Raw genomic sequence first — 17,766 nt, 5'->3', positions numbered from 1 at the left:
GGGGGTGGAGTGTGACAGGGAGTGTGTTGTGTCTATGTGAGGGGAGAGAGTGGGTTTTTAGGGGGGCTGAGAGAGTGTCAGCCTGCTGTCTTGTAAATTCAGACAGCAGTAGACCCCCCTCCCCTCCGCCCCTCTCTCTCTCTCACACTCATAGCAAGCAACATTCCACACTAATGGTTGCTTTGTCCCAGGGCAGATAAGCAGCCGGCTCTCAGAAACAGAGCTTTGAAAGGGCATATCCGCATTCCTGCGGCTGATTCCAAAACAAGGACAAGAGTGGCCAACTGACTCAAGGGGATTATGGGACATTTCCGGAGGCCGATCGCAGTGCAGTAATGCAACCCCTCATTCACACTGATGCTGGGGCGTTTCAGCCAAGGCGCAGCAAGCGTTCTGCTTCTCGTGGAGGTGGATTACCAGAAGTGCTCCAGCTACAGAGTCCAGGCGCTCTAAGTGCCTCGCCAGTGTGGACATGCTATCAAGTTTTTAATTGCGTGAGCCTGGGGCTGCTTTAATGCGCTCTAACTTGCGAGCACAGCCGAGCCCTTAGAAGAAAATACTTTACTCTTAGGGAAAGGGTCGATATATATTTGAGCCCGGTAGTGCCCACAGTATTCAAGAATGGCAAGCAGCAGTAGATCTTTCAGGATGTTGTTCAGGAAGCAATTTATTAGCATTGGGTTAGATTCTCTTCACATCAAACATCTTATTTGCAACCTACCACAACTTCTTGCAAGCTATTTGGAAGACTAACTGTTGAAATGCCATGAGATGGTCTGTGTGTGAGATCAATATTTTGCAGAGGGCCTCCGACACTATGGCTCCGAGTCAAAGATGCTCCTCGTTTTGATGAATTGATAACAGACTTCTTCAGAGCCCTGGGGCCTTCACTCTGTTCTTCTGGCACATCACTATTTGGGTTTCAGAAGAGAACACGTTAACATACTGCTACTCAGCAACAACTACTGACAGACAGTAACCAGAGAAAGATTCTCCCATAGGTGTCCCATGTAGTTTTCTATGGAAAGGAAAGCCTCAGTCATTGGGTTGGCACAACACTATTCCACAGAAAAACTCAGCACAATATAAAAAAAAAAAAGTCACATTTTAAAAGAACATTTCTGTATCAACTGTGAAAAGCACTTGAAAGTTTTTAACTAAAACCTGCCCTTATGCAGCCTATTACTCTAGTGCAGCCACCTTGCTTAGAAACAGAGCTGGACAAGAAATGCAAGGTATTTTCTATCAATACATACTTACTATTTAAGATGAATTTATTTTGGTCATGCTCACATTTTACCTCAACTTCCCTTGCGTTTGCTTTCTCTGTCATGCAATTGAGTTTTATGCACAAATGTTCACAGAAAGCAGGTTTATAAATGGCATGCATAAATGTTTGCAAAAATCCTTAATTTTAATGTCATACTAGAAGTGCTCCCACACTCTTGCCATCAGGGAACTGAAGCAATACTGTGTGACTCATCTGACCAGTCATAACTAACCAATGCAGCTCATATCGCAAACAGCACACAATGACTACTCTCAGAACTATTTGGAATCAATGCACTGCACACAGTTGAAAAATCTTAAAAATTTAGTTACTCCAGAACAAACTGATTTTTCTAAAAATCAGTCTTCTTCCAGATATTTTGCAGCAGGAGAGGGGCTAAATTCATGGGATAAAATTTTAGTTCCAAATTATCTGTTTGGCTCCACTGAGACATTTGTGATAGAGTTAAGAAGTACTAATGTAAGATGATAAACCAGTTTAAATCTCTGAGCATAAGATTAACTAATATTACACAATAAAATAGGTCATGTTCACACCTTAAGAGTCTCACTCACAAGGGCATAATTGGTGCTACTCAAATTTTCCAAACGTAAAATTTTAAAGTTTTCATTAAATTTGAGTTAGATAAAAATTTTGTTGAAAATTCAAAATTAACAAAAGCCCCCCCCATGTAAAAAAATTGTCTTTTTTTTTTTAAAACCAGTTCTACACCTCTTCCACACAACATAGGGCTACTGCCCTCATGCTTCTTCACAAACTGCCACAAGAGTGATAGCTTTTCTATGACAGCGTTAAAATTGCATATTACAGAACTGCTTATGCTAAGCAAAACCTTTTACCTTAAAGAGATGATTCCGAACAAATTGATTATTTCCATAATATAATAAACTGTATTAATTTACATACTGGAAAAATTCATGCTTAAAATAACTTTAAAAATACATGTTAAAATTCATAGGAAATTGCTCCAAGTTCATGTATAACTGAATTATCAGATTCAACTGCAGTTCTATAGGCAGACTGCTTCTAAGGCACTAATTCACAGAGATGAACTTAAAGCAATTTGCTAACAATTATTCTTACAAGGTGAAAAAAGTGAGGGAAGACCAACCAATGATAATAGTAAGAATGACTTTTCTATATCATATTTGGCACACTAGCTTTTAATATACAGTGGGACAACAGTATGCTAAATTTTCACTTTTCAACAAGAGAGACAATATTGAAAGTGCTAGTAATTTCTAATGGTACCATCACAAAGTATTTTGTTTAGAAACTAAGAACGGTTTTCTCCTTTCTCCCCTCTACCTTTGCTCAGTTGCAGAGCTGGTTTCTTCAGCTATGGTCTGGTTGGGCTTTGGGTGATCTGAAAAACTGATCAAATCAGCAACAGCAGGACTGGACACAGGTTTCTGCTCCAGAGGATCCGTGGTTAATGGAATGTTTCCACTATGTAAACTATCTCCAGATGTACTTTGTTTCAGAAAAAAGCTAAACAGTGACATGACCAAGAGAAAAGGGGAAAAAAGGCATTAAACGCATAAGTTTATGTACGTTTTTAAAAGTTTATTTTCCAAATAGTTACAATTACAAACATACAAAAGAAAAAAGAACTGTACATAAAATCCCCTCCAAAATCACAACAGTAAGACTTGCACTGAGCTTCAGAATGCCACTGAAGTCTTTACAGGATCACAGCCTTAGTTCTTGTTACTGTTGCAACTCAAAGCACAAATTAGAATATAGCAGATTTTTTTTTCTAATATAGGGTGTAATTTTGTACTGGACCTCTAAGAGTCACAGCACAAAAGTCGCACTCGGGGGAAGATGGAACTAAAGTGACATTAAGATACCTTTTGTGTCTTTATTCTGGGATCTTCTGGTGGCCAGTGTAGCCCCCAGCATAACTTAGGCAGCCCGTGGGGCTTGCCTACATTATGTCAGTCCAAAGTAAACTGCATATGGCTGGCAATCCTGCCCAAAAACTTGGTAGTGCTATGTCTTGGAGCCCCATCTTTCCCACCATTGGTCCCACCTGTGAGAGCCCTGCTTTTGCAGTGTTTATGCCAGGAGAATTCTCCCCTGTCCAGATCCAGGGATTCTCCTGTCCTTTTACGCTGCCACAGCTGCTTCCAGGAGCGAGGCTATGCAGGAAGAATCTTTCCTGTTAATTTTAGCAGCATTTTTTCAGGAAAAAAGTGTCCCTATCTAGCAATTTAGTTGGAGGATTCTCTGCACTTTGAAGTCTTTAAACCATGGTTTGAGGACTTCAATAGCTCAGACATAGGTGAGAGGTTTATTATCACAGGAGTGGGTGGGTGAGATTCTGTGGCCTGTGTTGTGTAGGAGCTCAGACTAGATGATCATAATGGTCCCTTCTGGCCTTAATATCTATGAATCTATGACATCCCTCTCACATTACTACAAATACAGAGAGAGAACATCAAACATGCAAAGTTAGTCCACATGCTACCCTGCTCTGCCATTTGCAGAGATACCGAAACCAAAGTGGACTTTTTTTTTTTTTTTAAAGTAACCACTTAAAACAATATTTTGTTATTTCACAATAAAGAGATTTGCTACATCAAGACCACGTATAATTAAGTATGCAACATAAACATGATCTTGTTTTCCTAGTGATCTTCTATGCATAAGCTTTATAGATACTTTGGCTTTCCCAGGCTTATTTAAGTCATAAGGAATGGGTAGCTTATAGCTAGTTCATACCACTAATGACATGTGCTGTGTGAGATCATTTTAAAATTATGTTCAGATTGTGAGATTTTTGTCATCTGTCTTCACCATTCAGTTCAATGCGGCAGAATACAAAGCTGTTGGAAAGGCTGTACATAAAAAGGCACTCTGGGCTATGGGTCTCATAGTCCTGTTAATTAGCCCAATTTAAAACTGATATCCTGCAATAACGTGACTCTTGCTAAACCAGTCTTGGAGGGAAAAACCTTGCTTGATGAAGTTTACAAAGTGTTCCATATATAAAGCCTTTTTGAAAAGCTTGTTTAAAAAGCTGTACATACACTAGCCTTGATTTAAGAAAAACAAAAAAAAAACAGACAGATATTCTGCCTTCCAAATGGTAACAGTTATGGAAAACACACTCAAGAAAATGAGATGTTTGGCAAGTGTAAATGATGAACCTGAGAGTTCAGTCCTTTCTAGCTGCAGTTACTATAATCTTCAATGGCTTACGATATTTTTAGTATGCTTTATCCCAATCATGATTGTACAAACAGGGAAACTGCTAGTGACTTGCCCCAGCTGTGTATGGTAATAAGTATCTTTGTTTTGTTCCCTCCCCTAAAGGGCCTTAACATCTGAATATGAATAATTTTATCACACAGCATACATTTTGAAGTTGTGTAAAGTGGGAAAGGTAAAGCTCTTGGCAAATTCCTACTAACCTCGCACATCCACGCAAGTCTTTAAATTCCACATTAAGAAGAGGTAAGAAGGTATTTTTACAAAATGGACATGTGGTGTTCAAGTTAGAGTCATCTGCAGCCCATCCAGCCATAATTTCTTCATCATAAACCAATGCACCGCAAACTCTGCACTGAGAACAGCTTGACATCAAGACCTACAACAGAGAATGATTATTAGCCTTTTTTAAACAGTTTTATAGGTGTAGCGCACACAGTGGCCCAGCAGATATGGGAAGAGGACAGTCTGAAGATCTGGGTTCTATTCTCAGCCCTGCCACTTACTCGCTATGCTAAAGGCCACTTGGTTAGCCTTTTTGTGGATTGCGGTCTATCTATAAAATGGGAACAACATTCATCCATTTTGTCATGTGATTTGAGATCTATTAAAAGCACTATGTAAGTGCTAAATAAATAAGAACAGCTTTTATTCAGCAATTACATGCCACTTTGACACATTCAACGAACATGAAGCATAGAAACATTAACACTGACAAAATGCCTCTAAAGTGTTTATTATAAGTCTGTACATTTCTGTTTTTACTAGGTCTTTACAAATAAGGACACTTTGTAAAAGCTTCACACATTGAAAACATGGATGTGTGGAGGAACACTGATGAAATCTGCAGCTTTTCTCAATCTCTATCACAAGGCAGGAAGGAGTTCAGATGCACATACTTACTCCTTTTACCTCGTCTATAACGAGATACAATACTGTAGAATTATACATAAAACAAATTCCACACATGGAGTTGGTAAATGATGTTGAAACATAGCTTGATGCCAATGTTAAGTTTTGTAGTTCTAGCTGTGATCAGGGATGATGTGGGATACATTCAGATAGTAATGTGAGACGGAGATATGTTTTGCTGTTTTTTCCTTGGTTGGTTGAAGCAAGTTTTCACTGGTGGAAGTTCCAGGACTTGATTCTTTTAAAACTGGACCACACCAAGTACTGGAAGAGAACACGGTGTAGGGAAATAATTTTGCACTGTCAGGGGGGATGGACTATATGACCTCAAGTCTTTTCAAGTCTATTTTCTAGGACTCCCATTTTCTTGGAGTTTCATTCTTTGAACACAATGGGTTGCACTTCAAAGTCTGTAGTAAGGATTTTCTTTTACTATCCTTTACTTTTCATCTCACTATGTAGTGCAACAGTTAGGCTCCTCAATCCTCCAAGACAGGGGTGGCCAACCTGTGGCTCCGGAGCCACATGTGGCTATTCAGAGGTTAATATGCGGCTCCTTGCATAGCTCTGGGGCTGGAGCTACAGGCGCCAACTTTCCAATGTGCTACAGGGTCTCATTGCTCAATCCCTGGCTCTGTCCCAGGCCCCGGCCCCACTCCACTCCTTCCCCCAAGGCCCCCGCCCCTTCCCCTGAGTCTGCTGCACCCTTGCTCCTCCTCCCCCAACCCCCTCCAGCCTCCTGCACACCACAAACAACTGATCGCGGCAGGTGGGAGGCGCAGAGATAGAGGATTAGGTGCTGAACGGTGGTGCTGCTGGCGGGTGGGAGACACTGGGGGCGGGAGGGGGCTGCTGATGTGTTACTGTGGCTCTTTGGCAATGCACATTGGTAAATTCTGGTTCCTTCTCAGGTGCAGGTTGGCCACCCCTGCTCCAGGAGATCTAACAGCTGTTTAAAAGAACAAGGAGTCTGGTGGCACCATGTGAAGAAGTGGGTTTTTTACCCACAAAAGCTTATGCCCGAATAAATCTGTTAGTCTATAAGGTGGCACCAGACTCCTTGTTGTTTTTGTGGATACAGACTAACACGGCTACCCCCGATACTGTTTAAAAGAGAGACTGTTTGGGTCCTAGATATCTGAACTGAAAGAGTTGCAGGAACTGCTATCATGAGGCAAAGCTGTTTGTGTTAGTATGTAGACATCAAACAAAAGGTAAAAATGCACCAATAGGCAGCGATGGGAGATGCTGAAGGCAGCACACTAATTCAGTTTCCCATTAGGCCTTGTCTACACTACCTCAGTAAGTTTACCTGAGTTACGTTACTCCAGCTACGTGAATAACGTAACTGGAGTCAACATAGCATAGGTCGACTTACCATGGTGTCTACACCGTGCTGCATAAACAGGAAACACTCTCCCTTCGACTTATCTTACTCTTCTCGTTTCCATGGAGAACTGGAGTCATCAACCGGAGAGCACTCTGCTGTTCATTTAGCGTGCCTTCACCAGACCTGCTAAATCGACCCCCGCTGCATCTATCACAGCAGTGTACGTGTAGACATGGCCTTAACAAGGAGTAGTTATCAAAGAAGAATGATTCTGAGGGAACTTAGTTGTTCCTCCCCTTTGTTTATTTAAATTCATTTGTATTTAAATTATTGTAGGATTTGACGCTGAAAGGTGTTGCACTCCTCCTAATGAAGTTAACAGAATGAAAGGGCATTTTGGATCATGAGAATATAAGCAGCCCGTGTATTGAGTGTGTTTCTTCATACCAAAATATTTTTTTAAATCAAAACTGAGACATCATTTTACCTCCATTGCACAGTTCTGGAAGATGCTGGACAAACTAGTATTGTGGGAGGATCCATGTTCTGACTTCTCAGAGTCCAGACCTTTCATACTTCTCGGGAATGAAACCTCACCTGTAAAGGAGTAGTTAGATTCTTTATCCAAAGTAAGTGAAGTTTATTTTTCTTCAAATGGAAAGTTTCACTAACACAGGGGAAAAAAAAGTGACATTGCCAACACTACAGAAGAATTCATTCCAAGGTTCTGTATGAGTAAGTTTATAGCAGTAATATTGTTATGTAAACATTACAATAGAGTCCGTATTTGCCATCAGCATTTCCAAGTAGTATTTGTGCATCATTAATAAATATATTATATAATATATATATTGGCACAAGAAAACTGGGGAAAAGTAAAAGTGATAGGAATGATACGTCTAACAGATTTAACCAAAGAGAAAGGAAACTGAAGAGCAAAATGAATTGTCCATGTATTTGTTATTGTATAATGCCTATATCTCTTGAATATTGATATACCCACACAAAGAACAAGAAAATGAAACCAATGAGAAGAAACACCAAGCTAGGGGTGCAAGTGTCACATCAGGTGCTCACTGGCCATGGCTGAGCCAAAAACTAGGATAAGCCTGTGGGTGATATTAAGGGTTGGGGGTGGAGTCAACTTTTTTTTTGGGGGGGGGGGGTGAATAAAGAAAACTACCCTAGCAAAACCCTCAAAATCCTGCTGCCCAAGTGGAGTATAGGCTGGGATCAGTTCCAGAGAGGAAAACCCCATTAGTCCCATTTGTTCAGAGTCCCGGTCAACTTCTGCCACTCACAGCGGGCAGTCTTGACGGAGCCTTTCCTTTCCAAGGAATTCCCTCATCTGCAGGCTGCAATCCTTAGGTCTGCAACCCATCTCCCTCTAGGCATGTGCGTTCCCCTGGTTAGGGCACCTGCTCTCCAAACCTGACTCTTCTCCCTTATATAATATTCCCTTCTGATGAGCAATACGTGGAAGGCCCTCCCTCTAGACTTAACATTTCTAGTAGATGTTGTAGGATGGGGCTAATTTAAGGCCCAATATCCAGGACAGACCATTAGCCCCTTCCTGTCCTGGGCCAGAGTGGTTTGTAATCCTAGTCACTGAGGATATTACGGTTCATTCAGTTTTAGAATTGAGAATAAGACACCAAACAATGTACATACTTAGATATACCCAGTAACCACTTCAGATCTTCACAACAACTCAGCACCCAGCAGCTCCTATTATTCAAAATGGTGCTGAGCACTTTTGAAGATCTGGCCACATCATTTAGATGGCTAAATGAGAGCTCTTTGGAAAATCTGGCTGCTCATTTTTTAATATTAATATTCTGGGCGTACTCATGTATAGAAAGCTGATTTTACATGAATAAGTAGGTTTAGCATAGCTATAAGAATTAGACAAAAAAGAAAAGATGTAATATCTTCCTGGCTCTCCAGACTCAGGAAATCCTGTTATAGCTGACCATCTTGTACAAAGCACTATGAACATATTTCGTTCTACATAACAAAGAGATGTATTCACTATGTCGTACCTACAAGAAAAGGCTATTTGTCTTTCCAAAATGCATCAACTCACATTTGCAGATAAATTCTCGTTTGATAGTGCTACTGATCCCATTGCATTGAGCCATTTCACTCTTGTACTGATGAACAACAGCTTCTCCTTTTCATTATGTTCCAAAAATAGTGAATTAGGAAGGAAAAATTCAAACCTGTTGTGTAGTGCTGTTTTCCTACATCTCCGCTGCTGTTGCTGCTGCCAAGACTGGTAGTGCTTTGTGTGAGTTCACTGGTTACCAACCCAGGGATTCCTGGTTTTGGTAACAGACTGTCTCCTAAAATACGATCTTCAAAACCAGCAGGAAAGGTGAAGTCTGGTCGATGGGTTTCTTCCTTTAATTCAGAAAGAAGGAACTTAACATTTTTTTCCAATATTTCCAGAACTACATGTACTGTATTTCTTTGCCATTTAATCATTATTAAAAGTAATTCATGCAGCACTATAGGTTTACACTCTTTACAAAACAGATTAAGTCTCATCCCCTGACCACACAGTACAACTGAGTCAAGTCATACAGGCAAGAAAACACATTGGCCAAGCGTTCATGGAAGAAAGCACACTGCAGACTACTGGTGGTAAAGAGAGCGGACAGAAGAGAGTTTTAAGAAAGGATTTGAAGGATGAGAATATTCTTGACAAAACAGAACATTGATTGTTTCCAGGCGCAGGGATCAGGGAGAAAAACAGGTGCAAAGTCCAAGGTGGGGAGAACCAAGAGCAAAAGCAGGATAAAAAGAAAGGAATGGTAGTTGAAGTAAAGGAGAGCACAGACATAGGTGAGGGCAAGAGTTTGTAGGGCCTTGGAAGTGAGGACAAACTGAGTTTCTGGTAAAAGGAAATAAAAGGGGATCTAAAGAGTGGAGTAACAACAGTTAAAATGGCAGGAGAAGATGATTATTTGAGCAATTGCATTTTGGATAGACTGGAAAGGGACAGAGGAGAATGGCAGAAAGACCAAAAAAAGCAAGTTACAGTTTTGGATATTGGATATAGGGAAGAGTCAGAAAGATGACCTAGAAGTTGTGATCCTGAGAGACAAGGGGAACAGTGTAGTTGTTAAACAGCAGAGAAGGGTGACAAAGGACAAGGATGAGAAAGAAAGAATAAGAAACTCAGGTTTGAATAGCCAGAGTTTGTATGTGACATCCCAGACGGACAGGACAGAGAGGCAGCTATTTAAGATGCAAGACTTGATAGTGCAGAATTCTCGGCACAGGGGAGGTTGCTGAGATACAAAGAGAGACGGGGACTGAGCAGAACGCCTGAGGGATGCCAAAATAGGATGGGAGATGAAATGATGAAGCAAATACTGAAGGAAAAATCAGCAAGGTAGAAAGACAGCCAGGAAAACCCAGTCATGGAAGCCAAGTGAGGAAGGAAAGAAAAGGAGTAAGTGATAATTTTCATAGGCATCAGACAGATCAAGACGACTAAGGGCTTATCTACATTATCTGCAGGATCGATGGACAGTAATCAATCCAGTGGGGGTCAATTTATTGTGTCTAGTCTAGACGCGATAAATCAACCGCCGAGCGCTCTCCTGTCGACTCTGGTACTCCACCAGAGCGAGAGGTGCGGGCGGAGTCGACAGGGGAGCATCAGCTGTTGACTCACCACAGTGAGTAGATCTAAGTACGTCCACTTCAGCTGTGTTATTCACGTAGCTTAAGTTGCGTAACTTAGATAGATCCCCCGCACTCCCAGCGTAGAGCCGTCCTAAGGAAAAAGCTGTGCATTTTGGATTTAGTTAAAAGGACATTAATAGTGACCTTGGTTAGGGCAGTTTCAAGCAGAGTGGAAAGAACAGAAGCCAGGTTGGTGGGGATTAGAAAACTGGAAGAGAGGGAATCCAGGCAGCATGAGTAAATAATATGCTCCAGGAATTTGGAGAGAAAACTTAGGAGAAAGAGAGAGACAGCAGCTAGAGAGGCAAATTGGATCAAGAGTCTTTTCAAGAGGGGAATATATTTAATTTACAGATATAAAGACATAACATGCATTGGGAGGTAGGGGAAGGAGAGAGAATAGATTAAAAAAATCATGCCTCCCCTTTGGATTGAGTTCTAGTGCTTCCCCTTGAATCAGTTTAGTCCCCTCCCCTCTCCCCATTCTCCTAATTTGTCGTCTCCAATTTCCTGAAGGATGCTGTTTAATCATACTGCCTGGATGTCCTCTACCAACTTTCTGTTTTTAAATCCCCAATCTACCACCAATTTAGCTTCTTTAAACTCTGGAATTCAATTTATCTTCACTACAAAAGCCCTTGGGGAAAAAAAATCACATATAGTATCATATAATAATGTAATAAGTCTTGATCTGGTTTCATGCAGTATTTTGATAAATGATGACCACTTTAAAGTGATTTTTGCTCACAGTTTCTTAAATAAAACAATTGCTGAGGATGACAGGCCATAGTTTTCATCTCTAGTGCTATAAGAACACTTAAAAAAAAGCCAAAAAATTATGCTTGACTCAACAAAAAATAAAAATTGAACAAACAGATTATGAAAAATAAGGCACCTTAAATAGTCAAATATCTTGAATAGCAATGCCCCCTTCTACACAGGAAGTATCAAACTAAAATCTACTTGCCTCATCATCCGAGTAGTTATATTGTGAGGTTACAGCACCCCACATCCTATTGGCTACATTAACTGCTTGTTTCACTCCAGACTTCAGAACATCTATTTTCGGTCCAGAGAGTATATTGTCCAGCTTCAGATTGGATAAACTTGTTACCACAGACCCCAGTGAGCCATGCTGTGAAGAGCGACCCAACACCGATAATGATGAAGGCCTCTCCTTTTGGACTCGTGAATGGGTTTGTTGCTTTGGTCTCCCTGTAAAGGTTTTAGACCTGGAAACTAAAGGACTTTTCCGATTTTCACTCTTCCCTGGGGCTGGTGGGACAGAATCTGAAGGTAGGCTTGATCTCCTCTCTAGGGAGCGATCAAGTGTACTAGAGGCTGTTGCCTCTCCGTTCTCTTGCTTGTGGAGCTCCATGCTGGAAGACTTGCTACCCAGGGGGCTCTTTAGATTCATATAGCTTTCGATTTCATCTGCCAGATTACGTGCTACAACTGGTGACACAATCTTTTCTTCAGGCTCTGGGGGTTTTGGTTCTATACTCTCAGTAGCCAGCAAAGATAAAGGGTCCAAGCCCACTTCAACATCTTCCCTTTCAACAGGCTTAATCACTCCATAGAAGCTATTCCTTTTAGTCACTGCATCTCTGGCATCTGTTTTCTGGTTTGGGGGCTGATCACCATCCAGAAGTTTGGCGTGAATGTTCTCTGCTTTGGCTGCACTGTCCTCACCTCCATTCTCAAGGTGCTCTTGCCCTTCCTCAGGCTCCTCCAGCACTGAAGGCGACTTATGCTCTAGTTCCTCAGCACCTTCGCTCACATGAGTCCTGGTGCCACTCCGCCCAGAGACCTGCTGGTCACCCATACTGCCAAAGCTACTGGATTTACTAGTGTGAGGGGGTGAAGTTTTGGCCCCGGATAAAGCTGCTGTGAGGATCTTGGCATCTGCTCCCATCATTATCGCTATTTCACTAGAGCTCAAGTCCAAACTGCCTTTCTTCAGCAGCATACCTGCTCTGCTTTCAGTGCTAAAACTGCAGCTCCTCTCTGAAAAGAGCTTTTGCCTCTTCTGCCCTTTTTCACCTGTTTTCTTGGGAGAAGCATCATTAAAGACTGAATCTTCAACTGGATCCTGAGTTATAAAGAGTGGGCTAGATGCAGTTCCTAAAAAGAAAGCACATGGCATTAATGTAATACCTTGTTTCCCCCCAACATATACTGCTAAGGAAATAATTTAAATAAAGGTCATATGGTCTGGGTTATTTAAAAATTTTACAAGTTTCCTAATAAGAAAGCGGTAAATATACTTTAGAGCAATTCTAAAAAGTACCAGAGTCACAAATTAAGTGTGGAAAGATTAAAGTTAAAGTTAGCGCTTTAGTTACTGATGCATACTATTAGCCTGCATGAGCAGGCTGCAGCACCCAAGCAAAGATGGACATTTGTCACTCCCTCTTTCCACCAAGCTCAGTGGCCCACCTGCTTCCCTTTGCATCATTTCTTTTCCCAAAAAGGGTGGACTCCACCCTCTGTATGCTCGGTTTATTGCCAGTGTTTTTAGCTCTCAGAAGAGTGGGGTTTATCTGCATCGGCTGTGGCGCTGCTTCTAAGACAACACTGAAGCACGCAGGACAAATAATTCTGTGGAGTCTTTAAGTCCCCAAGACATCTACTGCATAGGTCAAGAACACAGATACATGCTTTTGGAGAAAGGACCACCATAACTGGAGAAGGGCAATTCAGGATTGATCTGTCATGAACTCACCATGGTAGTCCTAGCGCTACTCCAGATTCCTTCTTTAATAGCCTCCTTCTTAGCTTATGCCTAAAGTTGCCTTTGTACTGACAGCACCAAACCTCTGAATATTACAGTACACTTCACTTCAGTCAGGATTACCCAGACAATTAATGTAAGCCTAATGAAACTTAATGGCAGTAACAACTGCTTAGTGGGTATAGTGACTCTACTTCAATGGGATTCCATTAGGTGCTTAGCTCTGTATGTGTCTCAATCTCACACTGATTCTGTCTGTTCCTTTAACAGCTGTCAGTTCCCTTAGCTGTCGTGTGCAGCAAGTCTATGAGGTGCTTTACCACCGCCTGAGTCAGTCTTCCCACACCAATTACATGCTGACCTAGCACTCTGGGACTCTTGCAGCTGTCCCTGCCACCAAGGCTGGGGAGCAGGTAGTAAGCTGTATTCCTATCACAGGACAGAGAATGTCCACTCCATGGGTCTTCACAGTAAGGTGACACATGTGCTGCATCTCTGCAAATCCCAGATAGTAACGTTAAAGTTAAAATGGTGTCTTCTAGTAATTGGTAATTCCACTTGTCGGGACAAAAGACCATTCACCAACAATTAGCAATAGTAACAACAACGATACTGCCTCTTACATAGCGTTTTCCATCCATAGATCTCAAACTGCTTTACAGGAGAAGGCAAATACTGCCATTTTACAGATACAAAACAGAGGAGCAGAGGGGTGAAATGACTTACCCAAGGACACACAGCAAGTCAGTGACAGAGCAAGGAATACAGCCCAAGTCTCCTGACTCCCCTCTACACTGTCTTGTCCCTGGGACCATATTATCAGTTCAAGATTCCATTTACCAAACATCCAAGTTAAACAAACAACAAGAAGCCAGAGGCAGTTGCAAATTTTGTTGATAACAGTTATGTTAAACAATATACTCAGTAACTCACCACTGCTGTTTTTCCTGCCAGTGCTATCAAAAATGCCAGATGGAACTTTCACAATACTGCTTCCCCACACAGGTGGTTCTGCTGAACTGTGAGGTTCTGCACTCTGCTGATGCTTTTCACCAGTACCACCAACCTCTAGAGTAAGAAAAACCCATCTTTAATTATGCTGTCTAAACAAATAAGTTGATCTGCATTGTTTTGGAAGATACATTTTAGACAAAATGTACAAGCGGTTTTCTTCTTAGTACAGTGCCCACAGATGCCAATCCTTCTAGGCACTGAGCATTTCTTGTAATTAATTCAATACATTCCACAGTCTGCAGGATTTGCCTCTATAAGAACAGCTTTTCTCTCACCAGCTGCACTGTGTGGATGAAGTATTGCAGGCGGCATACAGCAAAAGAGGGAACAAACGTTCTCAGACCTTCATATATGGATTTTGTATAAGTGATTATATTATTGTGAACAGCAATAATTGCTTCACAAGTCAAGAGCAGGTGCACACAAATTATGCCTATAACTACAGTTTAATATGTTCAAAAAGAAAAAAATAGATGGTTCTTCAAACTACAGGAAAATGTCTACAGAAAACTAAGAAAAGGACCCATAAAACCAAGAGATAATTAGGTTCTTCACTTGTATTGTGCCTTGGTATCATTCTTAGCGTAGACAACATCAGCCATTGTTCTGAGGCACTCTGACACTGAAAGACAACTGCAGTACCTAAGTGTGACATCAAGTTACCTTGGACCTATATGGTAGGCTTCCATGCAAAGCATGGCTAAGCACAGGACAGGGAGCTAGTATAAAGATTCTAGAGCTCACTAACTCAGATTCCATCCATGTTAGTACTACTACGACTAATTTGTACTATGGTAGCACCAGAGACCGCAGCTGAAATTAGGGCCCCATTGTGCTACACCTTTACAAACGCATAGTAAGAGGTAGACACTGCAGTGAAGAGCTTAAAATCTAAGTAGACAAGACAGAAAACGGAGTTCTCCAAGGTCACAAAGCAGGTCAATGACAGAAATGGGACTAGAACCCAGGTCTCTTAAATTCTACTCCATTGACCAATCCAGGGGACCACATCATGAGCAAATCATTTAGCTTCAGTATTTAGGGAACAACTACTTGCCTTGGGTGTTGTGAGGATTAATGTTTATAAAGCACTTTGAAGATGAAAGGCAATATTAGTTTTAAGAAGTGGGCTATCGATTCTAGTCTTACACAGAATAATGTAGAAGGTTATCATGCTAGATATCAAGGCCTGGTCTACACTACAGAGTTAGGTTGATGTAAGACAGCTCATGTTGACCTTATTATGTCAGTGTCTACACTACAGCCTTGCTCCTACCAATGTAAGTGCCCTCCTACACCGACATCATAACTCCACCTCCATGGGAGGCATAGGACTTATGTTGGTGTAATCAGGATGATACACTGCGGGCTACCTACATTGGCTGGAACCATGAAATTGACAAGGAACCTGGGCTTACAGATGGGGCTATCACCCCAGAGCAGGTCAGGGGCTCTAGCTAGAGCTCAGCTGCCACCCGGGCTCCCAGCAGAGAGCCAGAGGGGAGGGAGGCAGCCGGGCTCCTGGTGGGCATGTAGCTGAGAGCCCAGGCTCTCAGCCCTCCACACTGCCCCTCTTAAGTCAGTGGAAGCACTCCTGCTGAGGATGTGTACCACCAACAGGAGGGCAGTGCGGACACGAACCACTGCAGTGGCTGTAAATTGACCTAACATAGATCAACTTAAGTTTGTAGTGTAGACATGCCCTAAGTATATCCATCAACACTGATAAGCACTAACATACCAACGTGAATGGTCTAGAAGCTTTATAAAGAGCAATGGAGCCTTGGTCAAGTCACACACATTCTGCCATGGCATCTCCATTTTATCGAATATGGCAGCTTTAAATATATTTCTTTTTAAAATGAATTTAGTGCTGGTGGGAACTGCCAGATTGATAATCCTGATGTTCTCTGCTCACAAAGCAGAGTAACATGACAATGACAGCACAAACTTAACTATTATTGGAGGTATATCAATGGGTAAGACTCCTCGGGGAGGGATAGCTCACTGGTTTGAGCATTGGCCTGCTAAACCCACAGTTGTGAGTTCAATCCTTGCAGGGGCCATTTAGGGATCTGAGGCAAAAATTGGGGATTGGTCCCGCTTCGAGCGGGGGGTTGGACTAGATGACCTCCTGAGGTCCCTTCCAACCCTGACAGTCTATGATTCTAGTCTATGATAATATTTCAGTCTCATTTCAGTTGTTGGGTTTAGTACAGAGGTACTGAGCGTTATTGGTAGGCTGGGATACACAAGAGGTTAGACTAGACCATTTGGGAACCCTTCTGGTCTTAAATTCTATGACTACGAGTAAGGCTAAGATTCTGTCATGGTTATTTTTAGTAAAGGTCATGGACAGGTCATGGGCAATAAACAAAAATTCACGGAAGCCGTGACCTGTCTGTGACTTTTGCTGCTGCGGCTCCATGGTTTCCCCCACCACCATGGTGGCTGGGAGCTTTGGGGTTCCCCCTCAGCCCATGGCGGCTGGGAGCTGCAGGGTGACCATATTTCCCAAAGAGAAAATGAGACACCCAAGCCGCTCGCCTGAGGCGTCCCCCTCTCGCCATGCGAGGCTGTCGCCTGTCGCTGGAACCCTGAGGAGGGCCCCCTCAGGAATCTGTCACCTGTTGCTGGAACTTTTCAGGACCCCTATCTCTTGTCGCTGCTGTCTCCTTTTGCTGAAACCCTGCCAGGGTCCCACTGGCTGTCAGCTCCAGAGTCCTGAGAGCCCCTGGGGCTCAAACAGATATCATGACCTCCATGACATAAACGTAGCCTTAACTATGAGCCCTGACACAGGGTGAAACCAGAGGAATCATATCCACACCCATGCTGTGCTTTGCTTCTCTGCAGATAAGAGTGCCAAATGTGATTTAGGAACTGGACTTAGGCCACAGAAGAGTTAATTAACAAATGGTTGTTTGTGGTCATTACTGACACGGATTGGATTCAAGCCAGCAACTCAGATATGATATAGCTGTACTTTATTTCCTATCCAAGGGATCAATTAAACAAGAAAGAATAATAAAAGACAATCATGTGGTGACTGTAATTTTGTGAATGTTTTAAATGGATTGGACAAATTTAAAAGAAACCCCTATCAATGTATATCTAAATACTTGACCTCCTGTTAGGTCTTCCATTTTACAAGAAGCAGCTTTTTCTGCTAGTGTCTCAGCTGCAAGAAGATTATCTCCATCATCCCTTATGAGTTCATCCTTGGATCCATAGCCTTGGTCTGATTGACCCCCTGTTGAAAAGAATACAAGCAAGTAGTCTAACAGTTTTCTGTTTTAAACTGAGAAATTCTGTTGCATGTTATTAACATATTTAAGTGCAACTTGTTTGTGCTACATCTAGTTTTTGCTAAAAAAGAAATTGAGTCAGGAGATCACCAATGCCTAGCACACAAAACACACACACAGTATTGAACTGGTAATGGTAAAAGCCAGAAAACAATAGCAAAGACAGGAATGAAAAAGCCTATTTTAGGTTTAATAGTCTATTTGCTACAATACACTACAGTATAGTACACTCTCAAAATGACTTGTACACTACAGAATTTGCTAA

The 17,766-nt window shown here is 41.9% G+C and overlaps 1 protein-coding gene across 1 annotated transcript in view; it reads right to left on the bottom strand.

Annotated features, from left to right (window-relative positions):
- The window catches only part of DENND4C (DENN domain containing 4C), a 114,402-nt gene that overhangs the window by 12,380 nt on the left and 84,256 nt on the right, over positions 1-17,766 (bottom strand). Inside the window, exons 21-28 of the mRNA XM_073345479.2 lie at positions 17,321-17,446; positions 14,113-14,247; positions 11,413-12,569; positions 8,972-9,152; positions 7,237-7,346; positions 4,711-4,886; positions 2,600-2,782; positions 722-911 (exon numbers count right to left, since the gene is read on the bottom strand). Of these exons, the coding sequence (XP_073201580.1) occupies positions 722-911; positions 2,600-2,782; positions 4,711-4,886; positions 7,237-7,346; positions 8,972-9,152; positions 11,413-12,569; positions 14,113-14,247; positions 17,321-17,446 (2,258 nt within the window). The remainder of the gene's footprint in view (positions 1-721; positions 912-2,599; positions 2,783-4,710; positions 4,887-7,236; positions 7,347-8,971; positions 9,153-11,412; positions 12,570-14,112; positions 14,248-17,320; positions 17,447-17,766) is intronic.

The sequence above is a fragment of the Lepidochelys kempii genome, chromosome 5 (genome assembly GCF_965140285.1).
Source record: "Lepidochelys kempii isolate rLepKem1 chromosome 5, rLepKem1.hap1, whole genome shotgun sequence".
In the NCBI taxonomy this organism is placed as follows: domain Eukaryota; kingdom Metazoa; phylum Chordata; order Testudines; family Cheloniidae; genus Lepidochelys; species Lepidochelys kempii.
Note: the sequence above shows the minus strand (reverse complement) of the source record. Positions and strands in the feature narration are given on the sequence as shown.